The sequence below is a fragment of the Erithacus rubecula genome (assembly GCF_903797595.1).
Source record: "Erithacus rubecula genome assembly, chromosome: 2".
Taxonomy (NCBI): domain Eukaryota; kingdom Metazoa; phylum Chordata; class Aves; order Passeriformes; family Muscicapidae; genus Erithacus; species Erithacus rubecula.
Window position 1 is genome coordinate 90,646,149 of NC_136685.1, and position 12,533 is coordinate 90,658,681.

The 12,533-nt window shown below is 34.5% G+C and overlaps 1 protein-coding gene across 1 annotated transcript in view; it reads left to right on the forward strand.

Annotated features, from left to right (window-relative positions):
* The window catches only part of SPATA17 (spermatogenesis associated 17), an 86,365-nt gene that overhangs the window by 45,181 nt on the left and 28,651 nt on the right, over positions 1-12,533 (forward strand). The window contains exons 7-8 of the mRNA XM_079331936.1: positions 5,584-5,787; positions 10,912-11,063. Coding sequence (XP_079188062.1) covers positions 5,584-5,787; positions 10,912-11,063 — 356 coding nt within the window. The remainder of the gene's footprint in view (positions 1-5,583; positions 5,788-10,911; positions 11,064-12,533) is intronic.

Below are 12,533 nucleotides of genomic sequence, written 5' to 3' on the forward strand. Positions count from 1 at the left end.
GGATTGTTCACTGGAATTCATGTGGAAGCATAACTGCAGTAGCTGAGAAATGATCATGTTTCCTTTTAGTTCTCAGCAAGAGTAATTGAATGTTGAATATCTTACTAAACGCTGGACTGTGACAGTGTGTTAACACTCCGACTATCTCCTAACAGCAGGGCAATTATTTGCTGAGTGGGATTTTTATAAATCCCCTGGCAGTAGTATGTCCTGATAATTATGATGAAGTGCACTGGTCAGTGTTGATTCAGCAATCCCATCTCTAGCAAATATTTCATTCACAGCTCTCCTTCATGCTTTTACTTTTATGGCTTTTAAAGATCTCTTACCTGTCCTCTCAGCTTGCTTAGGTTTTTTTACAAATGACAATGGAGAAAGAAAGGATTTCAAGTGAAGTCCCTGTTTTATTGGTCTTTTCTTTCTCATTTAACTGCTCATTAAAAGACCAGAGTGAGAAAGTAGCATTTTATTTAGGTTCTTACTGTGACAACCACTTGCACAAGCTTCCTCCCTCAAAGCTATTTTTTATAAGATTTAATGACTGTTAAATTAAACATTTATATTCATGATATATGTTGATTATTTCAGTCTTTCAGAGTTGATATTGAAAAAGTAATTAAAATAGAGCATATCTTTATTATAGCTTAGTTAAGTTACAGTAAAAATATGTAAATATATAAGAATACACTTTCTATTGATTTGATGCTTACAGTATATCTTCAGCTCAACTTGGTAATTTTTTAATTTTGCATGGGTGTTATTGTTTGCAGTACAATAGCTATGCTGCATCTTAGGACATATTTGGTTTGTAATTTTTTACATAGACTTTAAAAGCTCAGACAAGAAATAGGAAAGAAGACTAAGAAATGATTAATTAGTAAATAAAAATTGCAGAATCTAAGGTGCTCAGGATTTATTATACCACTTGGGGTCACCTATCTTTTTTGTGGAACTGTCCAGCACAGTTAACACAGCCTTGTCTCTCCCTTTCTACCTGCACCTTTTTCTTTCCTTTCTTCCTTCTTTCTATTTCTTTTGCTACTGCCTTACTTCATAGTTTAGCTTTCAAGGCAACTCCTAAATAATTTTCTTCTTTTATTCTGGAGAAAAATTAATTAAGACAGAAAGGAAGTCAACTCTTTCTCTCTGTATTGCAATGGCAAAAAGAAAAAGGAAAAAAAAAAGGATATTGAGTAAATACAGCTTAAGTGGTGGAAGCAATTCAGACTATAAAATCCCCAAATCTTTTCCTTGCTAATGTTTGTTAAATTAATATTTGTTTCCTTATGATTTTTTTCCTCCTTTATATTTGATCATTAATTATAAAGATAAGAAAATGATTGGGAGGAAACTAAATGATAGAGTGTTAGAAATGCAAAATGATTCAAAATATTAATGTAATGCTAAGGATGACTGGGTAACAAATGGTACATTTGCCAGTATGCTTGACCTGACACAATTAATATTCCTGGTCATGCTTGGGTTTCCATGATGGAAGGTCTGAGGCAGAGAATTCTAGGGGAAAATATATCTATTGTATAACTCATTTCTCTCTCTCACTCTTTTTTTTTTTTTCCCCCTTTTCCCTGACGAGCCAGAACCATAGTCTTAAAAAAAAAATATATCTCTGCTTTCACACCTCATTTGCCATATTCACCACTGGGCCACCATTCACCAGAAGGGCCTGATGTAAGGAGGTCAGTAAGAAGCTATTAGCAGAGTCCTCTCCTGAGATTTCTGTGGTCTTATTGAGGTGGAAGTTAGCATGACAGTACTGCAAATAACTCAGTTGTAAGTTTTTTAACAGTTAGCACAGATTTCCCCATAGTGTTTGTCACTTTAGAAAATTGTTCCTGGAAATGAAGTCCTGAAAGCTGGCTTTGACAGAGTCCCTTCTTAGTGCTGAAGAGCCATGGGTACTGGAAAATGTGTAATTCTCCCTGCAGACCAGAGGTACTTTTTTGTAATCTATGGTAATATTTTGGACCATTACATATTTTCTTATGGACTAAAGGTAGGGAAAATATTGAAATCATAGTATGGGGTAATATCCAAGATATATACTTTTCTACCATTGAAAAAGCAGTATTAAGTGCAGTAATTTTGTAGTTGAGAGAATATTTTATTAAGGTAGGAAAAAAAAATGAAGTAATGCTTTTAATACATTGTACTTGTCTCAAGAAGATATGCAAATGTATTAAGTACATTTCTGAGACTTCAGTAGACTGCCAGCTCCCTGCAGAGGTTAGAGTGAATACACATTGCACAGTGCAAGAAATTCCAAAAACAAGACTAAAACTTGCAGAGATACTTTTTTTAAAAGAATGGAAGCAATTTTTCTAGTGATTGATCTAAACTGGAAAGTAGAATCAAACTCATCCCCTTTTTTCTCTTAACCAAATTTTACCAATTTTAAATCTAGGCCTAAACTTGACTCAAACCTTGGGGAATTTGGAGTAAATTAGTATTAATTTTATCTATCTAGATACTCTGTTGATTGTTCTGTTATGTGTCTTCTTGAATGCTTGAACATATATAATTAAAATGTAAAGCAATTAACAAGGATTGCTTGAAAAATAATTACTTAAATATGCACTTTGTAATCAATTTTGACCCAAATCTAAATGAACTTCTTCTGTGGAAAAAGCAAAAACTTTTAAAGTGTCAAGCTGACCTCTCTAAACTACAAATTCATTTTCAAAGTTGATATAATATCTGTATGCATTTAACCTGAGAGTATGTAAAAAAAAGCAACAAAAGATGACTCTTTGTTAAGACACCTTTTCAGCAATAATAATTCCAAAGACACTGAATCAATGGGTTTCTACATTTATTATGGCTAATTTTGGTTTCATTAAAAGTGCTAAAAGCCAATTTTATTAGTACTCCTGGAGATATTCAGTAGCATTTCACAGTGTTTGAACCCTTTATGAACTATAGTTTTTTATTACTGTCAAACATTTAATCGAAGAAGCACAACAATAGAATATACATAATATTTTAACAGAAATTGCAAAATGCAGTATCAGAAAGCCATTTTAATCACAGAGACACTTACACTATCTCTCAGTGTGACTAAAAAAGGTGCCTAGACAGAACATCAATTTAAAGTTATTCTTGTATTTAATTATTCAGAGGAAGAACATATAAATTGTGTTATGTAGATTGAAATAATCTAATACTTTAATTTTTTTCCAGTAAAAATTAAAATATTTCCTCCTCAATTTTCTCTTTAGCATTTTTGATTTTTATTTTTTTTTTAAGAAAAGGCTTAAAAAGGGGTGTAAATTTTGGGAAGACAGAGCCCTAGTAAGGATTTGTTACTAATGAAGAAATCCATGCCTGCCAGCTTTAGAGAGTTGTTATGATGCTTTAGTGTTTTGTTCCAGATCACCCTGATTCTCAGTGATGAGCATAGAGATGTTTCCCTCCTGGACAATATTTAAATTTTGAGTGCCATTGTTCCTTTCTATAAAATATGTTTCACAGACATACCATGAGAGCAGTATCTCTCCCCCTGGCTGGAAACCTCTGCATGGCTAGAACACAATCTCCACAGCTGAGTATGGATGGTGTAGGAAGGGGTGGAGAAATGAAGCAACAACACAATGAGCAGTTCAGTGAAATATGCTAAAAAAAGTAGTTGCAGGCTATTTTCTATTTACTGCATTTCCTCTAACAACATAGTGAAGGCAAAAAAATTAATTGGTCATAATGTAGGCAGATCCAAAGGCTGTGGTAGGACTAAAGGGTGAAGAGATACAATGACCATGGCATAGAGATGGTTTGTGTATCTCCAGCAAGGGTTCTAATTTGTGTGAATCTAATGTATTCCATTTGTATGGAATTTGTGTTAACTGTAGCATTTTATATTTGAGAGAATTTGTGTAAAAAGTATATGGTGTAACTGCATTCAGTAATCATTGGAGAGTGCAATGAATTCCAAGACAACACACGAAACTTGTCTTTATGTAGCACTTACAGGTCACCAATTGTTCACAGGCAAAACTCTACTGGGCTGAGAAGAAAATTGCTATATAACAATGTATGAAATACTATGGAAATAATAGCATGAGGAGAATCTGTAACTTTATAAAATGTTTCTGTGAGTAAGAGCCTGATCTGCAGAACAAAAGATTAAGTTGCAGCTGGACTTTAGAGATCATAGAGGTGGACTTGGAATTTCACATTCACTCCAGTGATTCTGCTTGCCTGCTGTTTGAAGCATGGATCCCTGCCATTATAATCTGGCATCCTGTAGAGCTGAAGGAACAAGTGGTAGTTTGGCATACATATGTTTCTACCACTTGCCTCTATTCATGTCCACTTTCCCACTGTACATTTTGCCCATTAGTGAAATAGTTTGTGGGGTTTGCTCTAGGAGGGGAACAAATAACAGAACAACAAAATAAATTCTCATTAGGCCCATATAACTTAGAGATGAAGAAAGTAGCCTTTAAAAAATTTGATAGCTCAACACTATTTTGAATAAGCTATCATCTCTGAATACTTTTGTCTATTAGACACTGTGTTTTATATGTGACTTATTGAATTGTTTTGACACAAGAAACTGGAACTTCCCAGTAGGATATATTAATTAAAAATGCATTAGAGCTAACTGGGAAGAGTTCCATCCTCTTAGCCCCAAGAGTTTAATACTTAATGAGGAGCCTGACTCCCTACACAGTTTTCTCATGGATCCTCAGTAGTGTTCCAAAGGAGCAATACAAGAATTTAAACATTTACTCTTTTCCTTAACATTCCCCACATCTTGAAACCATTTTGTTTTCCTAGTACTTTTATTCAAGGTTTATTAGTAATTAGAATTATGATGAAAGCAAAGGACAATATATTTTGACTTTTTATATTTAAAAGTTTTAGTATACCTTTGTAGAAAATATAATTATCTTTAAAGCAACTCGGTATCTTTGAATTAATTTTCGTGTATTTTAATCATATGTTATCTGTTTTATAGGAAATTTAGTGGCTTTGTGCAATATGGAAAAGGAATTCTCATGTTTAACAGTTCATAATTAATTAAGTAAACTCACATATGTCTATTTGGGAATTGTTTATATACAACTGATAAAATCCCTACATATATAGGTATGATTTGAGAACAATCTGTCACATAATTTTGACTTGCCAGATATTCACAGATTGTTAACTGTGTAGATTACTGGAACAGAATTTGAAATGTGTGTTTTATATTAGTAATTTTTGTATTATATCATACTAGTCATACAATTAGTGATGTAAAAAAAATCAAATTCAGTGATGAATGAACCTTTCTATTTTAGTCACAATTTAAGAATCATTGTGGTAAATTTTTATTTTTCACATGTTTTATGATATTAAGACTAAACACATTTTAATAGTTATCCAGGAATTTATTGTGGATATTTTGTTGTGGAAAAAAGCAATTATTGAGTTTTGATATTCCATACTTTCTCTTCTATTCCTCCTTAACTAATGACTGTTTCACTTTTAAAAGTGCAGCAGGTGCCACTGTCTGATTTTGTTCCTAGTATATATAGAAATTTAAATGAGTTGAAGTCAAAGCTAATCCCATTTTCTGCTCAGATTCCAGGCATCTACAATTCACCACTCAGAAAATCCCCAGATCCCATGGAACTGCTGCTACAGAAGTCAAAGCCACTGACCCACAGAAAGCAGAAAATGGGGAGTTCCTTTACTGATGAGCTCTATGGCTGGCCAACTTGTAAAAAACCCCCAGCTTTTGTCACAGCACTGCCTCTGCTACCTGCTGACAGACAGAAACCTCAGGTAACATTTTCCAGTGACTCTGAGGCAGCTTTTGCTCACATCTTTTATCATAGATTATCACAGAATATCTGCAGTTGGATCACCAGGTCTGAAAATCCCTTTTGTGAAGTTTAAAAAAATATAAATCTAGTGTTTGCATTGAGGATATAAAGTCTTTGGCACAGATTTGACTTAAAGAAAAAGAAATCTAGGTGTTGCATAGAAACAGGAAAATATTATTTTTTATGTGTTGTTTTTTGTTCCTTGGAAAGAAAAGTGTAATTTATGATACTTCAAAAGTATGACCTGATATTATTGAATATCAATATTATGATTCATTAGATCTTAAATTCTTAATTTCTAATCTTAAATATTTTTTTAAAAAAGGAGAAATGAAAGGTGATAGGAAAAGTTAAGCAGTTGTGATAACTTTGTCTTCAGTTTACAATTGTTTGCAATAAGAAGACTGAGGCATCCTCTCAGTTCAGAGTAGTTCCTGCTCTCTTGTGTTCACTAGGTGTGTCTCAGCTTTAATAACAAAGAGTTCTACATGTTGTGCTCCATCATAGCCAAGCTGCCCAGCTTGCATTTTTAGCTGTCATGGTCTCAATTTTAACTTCTTTTGATGTCACCATATTTGCAGATAGAATTTTTTTTCTTTTCTGTAAAGTAATAGACATCTGTGAGATAATGCATCAAAGTGAATGTCTCACAGGATAGGAAGACAGCTTTTGCCACCTTATTATCAAAACCTGTTGGGAATATGACCATATATACAGCAGAAAAAGTTTTGAGATCTTTGTGTTCCTCACTTGATCATGTAGCTTTTGCCAGTAGGTGTCTGATACAACTACTTTTGAATAGTAATATTCTGTCTTTCCCTCTATTCTGAATAATTTTTCAGTTTGTTCAATGTACTGAATCTTCTATTTAGCTCACACATAAACTTTCCATGCTTGTTTCATTTTGAGTGACACATCTTCAGAACCTCTGTCACTTTTCCTTTTTGTACTCCATTCTATACTTAAATTTCTTCATCTGTATCTTGCTTAGAAAGAAAATGCTTCTAAATGAGTCCTTCTTAGCAACTCACTGTGAAAATATCACCTATCTGCAGAAACATAACAACTTGAGCAACAAGCAATGTATATATATTTTGTTAATGGTATTTTACTCCTCTTAATCAATATCATTCTTCACAACTCTGAAAGGAGGCTGTAAGGCATTTGGGGGTTGGTCTCTTTTCCCAGTCAGCCAGTCACAGGACAAGAGGACACATCAAATGGTGCCAGGGAAGGTTCAGGCTGGACATCAGGAAGAATTTCTTCACTTAAAAGTAGTCAGGCATTAGAAAAGGCTGACCAAGGAGCTAGTGGAGTCACTATCCCCAGAAATGTTCAAGAAATGAGTGTGCATGGCACTTAGTGCTATGGTTTAGTTCAACAAAGTGGTGTTTGGTCAAATATTGGACTCAGTCATGGAGGTCTATTGCAACCTTTATGATTCTATTATTCTAAGAAGGTGCAGGCCTGTGAGAACACCGCTGGAGAAGCAGAGGTGAGCCCACAGCTTATAACAGTAAGAATCGACTTCAGAATCTCCAGGTTTGTCCTTCCTTGTGTTCTCCCTACCTTGACTGCTTGAGATTCCTCATAGAATGACCTCATTGACTCACAGTTGAATTGAGACAAACTGTGAGCCAACAAGCAGTTTGGGTGATCAGGGAATTTGAAGTTGACATAAACATGACATTATAGCTTTTCCTTCTGGGACCAAGGGGGCTATGACAGTCCTTGAGCAGGATATGACTGGTCACATTGTCTCTCAGGAAAGAGGAAAGATTTTGCCTTGTGAACATGGTGCAGGAATCAGGCTTTCAAATAAGTAGGAAGAACTCACAGTTCTTCCATTGTTAAGGTGCTCTTGCAAAACTGCTTTACTGTATACAAAGTATCTTACAAGCTTCTGCTTGGATTTGGAATATTTTATAGAACTTTCTAAGTTCAGATGCTCGCACAGCAGTCATGCACAGATAGCCTTTTAGAACAAACCAGAAGAGTTCTGTTTATTTTCTGCACCTCAAAGAGGGAATTTACTATATAATACTTTAATCCTTTCAGCACCCTGGGATGTACACTGTGGGGTAAATTTTCAAAGCACAGCGCGTGGATTTAGCTTCCCGACTCTTATTGATGTTAATGGGAGTCACACGGCTAAATCCCTGCACAGCACTTTGACAATTTAGGGTTGTATGTCTAAGAAAAGGACACTGGTTTGAGCTGATGAAACAGCTGGAAATGAAAACCCATCAGAACACATCATCCTGAAAGTTGTCTGGTGTGACAATAAGAAATTTAATTACTAGGTATGTTTGTGTCCTCGTTCTTTGTGGTAACACTTTTTGGCACCAAGCTTCTTTTTCTAATATCTGCCTGGCTTACTGTGAGCCACTTGTTACTTTCTTTCAGGTGTCTAAAATTTTAGTACCTGTAGGTTTGGATATTTTATATGAGGATGTCAATTATATATGTTTAAAGGAAAAAAAAAACCTATCTTTCAGTGTTCTCTTAGGGAAATGGGTATTTAGCATTTAATAGGTAAGATCTGTGTGTGTAAGATAGTGTATTTAAAAGAAATGTTTTAATGATGCTTCTACATCAGTTAGATCTATCATTTTTATTACTAAGTTAACTAAAATTATAGTTTGATAGAAACATGGATAATGCTTAAATTAGTCATCTATTCATTAAAAGGCATTAATAACAGAATGCACATTACCATTTAGATCTTTTGCATGCTGTTATCTGTTTTGGAGTGGGGACAGTGAGGAATGCATAATTTCATGCAGATCTTATTTTTTATTATGAGTTTCTGATGTTATGATAAAGTAGTAAGAATGCTGATCTGCTAACCTTTATTTATTTGGCAAACCAGTTGGTATCAATAAGATTTATGCTACTCAGTACAGATTCCAAACATAGAGCATAGAGCTGTGTGAGTTTCCTTCAGGGTAAAAATTGTTTGTTTACTCCTTCCCTTCTTTTTCTAGCCTGACCTCCCCATAAAGATTTCCATTTTGAATCAGGATACCTGAAATGTTAGCAAGCATTGTCAATTTGAAAATGTTTTTAAGCACCAATCTACCACAATTTTCACAAGTCTTAATCTTGCAAAATGAAAATAGATACATGGAGTTTTTAGAGTTCTTCATTTAAGATACATTCCTGAGGTCCTTATTACTAAGTAAATTTCTTCAAATACATGGTTCAGAGGAGCAGAAAAATCTTCAGGGAATGTTTAGAATTCTCAGTATTCTAATATATATACTCTGCTTCCATAAGAGAGGTCACAGATTTGTTTTGAGGGACATTTGCTTAGTTACCTCCTTTCCCCCTCTCTCTCTATTAGTAGTTGCAATTTTACTTGAACTATAGACTGGGGGTTTTTTCCTACCTCCTAGTTATGTCTCAGAAATTAAAGATGGAGAATATCCCTTGCTTAGATATCTGATTTGGACTTTATCCTTGAGGAATGTGAGTCAATATTTTTCAGTGAAGAAAAGTAATACAATATTCTGAAGGACTACTTTTAAAAGCAAACATATTTTTCTTGGTATTATTTGGTAATAGCACTTTTATTTCTTTCTTCCTCCATATATTCACTTAAAGCAAACATCTTGTAACAGAATATTCATTTTTTATTATAAATTTGAAACTTTTTTATAACTTGATCATCAAGTTATGTATCACTAGAACACTGTTTACTAGTTTTAATTGCCTGTTCTAATATTGATTATTCTCTCACGGGCAGTAGCAGTTTTAATTCTGTTTTAAGTCTTTTGTGTTTTTTTTTAAATGAACATATTTTTTATGCAGACTTAGGAAACAGAAGCAAGAAAATACCTGCAAGAAGTGTAAATACCACGCTCATTTGCTTACTGGGACCCTTAAAATATCTTCAAATCTTGTAGCTGCGCCTTTAAAAAGTAAAGTTCCAATGAAAACCCATTAACTACTTTCAAATATAGCAATCCTCCTGTCCAGCTGTGAAAAGTACTAGATGATACTTATTTGCCATTTGTGTTATTTACGGTCCATGACTTTTATGGTAACTGGTTCCTATTATTGGTTTCTATTAATGTAAAACATAAGTGAACATAAATGAGGCGTGAATCATTTCTTTTTATTAGCCCCACAGTCTTCACTCAGTGCTTGCAGTAACTCCAGCTGTGACTTGTTAGTGATAACCTATTTAAAGAAGGATATCTTTAAGAATAAAGGCTGTGATTAGGATTCTTTGTCTGTTCATAGTTTCAAAAGGTTTTACTAGTTCATTGCAAGATCAACAATGAGGAAAATAAAAATTAATTTTAATACTTCTTAGTCCAAGGTTGCCATTAAACTGCCCTGAGTGGCACAGGGCACTAATTATATTCCAGGTAAGTTCTTAAGGGTTAATACTAGAAGTGAGACATATAGGATATGTCATTTCAGCAGCACAGGAGAGGACTTCCTGCTGCTATTTATCTGTGTTGTTAAATGGTAGACATGATACAATCAGTTATTAAACAATATACTCTGGGGGAAAAAAAAAAAAGACATATATGTATATTACAAAGTTAATGTGAAATTAGACTTTTCAGAAATGGACTGTACGCCCGTAGTACTGAAGTCATGCACTTGAATTCTATTAGAAGAATTGTATCTTAAGCCATGCATTAAGTTTCCTTCCAGGTAGGTTTATAGCTATGTTGAAAAGAGTATGTTCTTTCAAGCTTGGTCTATGCAAAATAAAATACTTAATTTTTCTGCTTAAGCAGAATTTAGATATAGTTAATGACTGTTTTTTATTGCACCAATATTTTCTTCTAAGTAAAAACTTTTGCTAATCAGTTCTAACAATATATTTGTTTAAAATTTCAAGTATTTATTAGTAGCTAAACAAATGTCCTTGAAGCTTTAGAGCATATTATCAACCTTTATACTATTTGTAAGTCCCTACCAAAATGAATTATTTTGGGAGAAGGGTCTTGCTGCACTTCCCAAACATCCTGTGTCCCATTTCATGGCGATGTGCCATGAATAGAAGAGGGGAAGGACAGAGCTGTAAGCCCAAACGAGCCCTTGTGTTCCCTGCACCTTTCAGGGCCCTTTCCGCGATCGCGCCGAGGTGTTGAGGCAGCGCTACAAACCTCTGGAGCCAACCCTGCGAGTGGCAGAATCCATGCATCCACCACCAGCCACGGCCAGAGAGGCAGCAGCAAGGGAGGAATGGAGAAGTCCCATACATGACAAAAAGTGAGTCCTTTGGTTTTTTCTTATGTTGTTGTGAGATTGTTTTCTTCATTCCACTGCTTTCAGAAACCTTTCATGCCTGTCTAAATGAAATGTCAAACCTGACAGCTTACTAGAAAACATTTTATGTATATACTTCTAAATTCTGTGTCCTTAGATTATAAACTGCTCAGGGCAGAGACCCTATCTTGTAATTGTGTGACATGTGCCATCTATACCTATGAATGTCTAAAAGAACTTGTAATAATAATAACATGTGATGCAACAGATGGCTTTAATGGAGAATAAGAAAACAAATGCAAATTCTGTCTTGCCACATGCATCTTGCCAAAGGAAAAAAAACTGTTTCAGTCTTCATATTCTGGGAGCTTACTGATTATATGGGAGGAAAAAATGGTGTTGTGTGCCAATGAGACTTGTTTCCTCTCCCAGAGGTGTACCACAGCTCACTTGGGAGGGGAGGGAGCATATGTTGAATGTTAGAACATGATACAAAAACTGGAATCATGTTTGAAGCAGTTTGATTTCCTAAGCCACAGCAGCTGTAATAGTGTCAGACAGGCCAGTTCTTTTCCATAATATCTCAAATACAGGCATAATCCATCCCAAAAGATTAGGGCTTCTGTCCCAAAAGTTTTAAGGCTGTTGCCAAAATATTTCCTTTTTGTTGTTGCTGTTTTTTGGTGGTTTTTTTTTTTTCCTTTGTATGATGGACTGTTAAACACCGTTTTTTCCAATCATAATAAAAGCCTGCTAAGTCACCTTCTCTGGTTTTGTAATTAACTAGAAAAAGAGTTATGTTTTGCTACCTTTTCCTTGAATTCACTGCTCTTGGAAATCCTTTGGCCATTCAATACCAGAATTCAGGACAGAAGGGAATCACTTTTCCTCATGAGCAGCCTGTGATCACTGGCACAAGATGTTTTGCTTTCTTTGATCTGTTTCATGCTTTTTTATCAGCTCCATATTGCTATGTGTCAGCTTCAGGACTGAGTGCCAGAATCAGTTGTGTTTACATGGTTCAGCTTCTATATTTTTATTGTCAGACCATTTCCCCCAATTTAATACTAATAGTATCTTGGAATGAAAATTCTACTCAAAAACAGTTTTGAAATTTAAAAAATATTTTGATTACTTTTTCACTTTTGGACAACGTTTTTGGTTGTTATACTTCCCTTTTATTTTTTTATATACTCCAAACACCCTCCCCTTTTCTAATTTCTCTCTGTATTCTTTTGTGTATTGGTGTGAGGAGGAAACAGCCTAATTTTCATGTCTCATCTTAAATTTGTGCTTTTTTTTTCTTTTCATTTTTATATCTAATTTCTGCTGGTGAAATTTAAAAGAACTCGTATCACTAGGTAGTAATTAATACTCTCCCTCTCATTTAAAGTGTTTTCTTCACTGAATTAGTTGTGATTGATGCATTCCAACTGAAGATAGATGGTGTTCTTCATTTATAGTCATGACTAC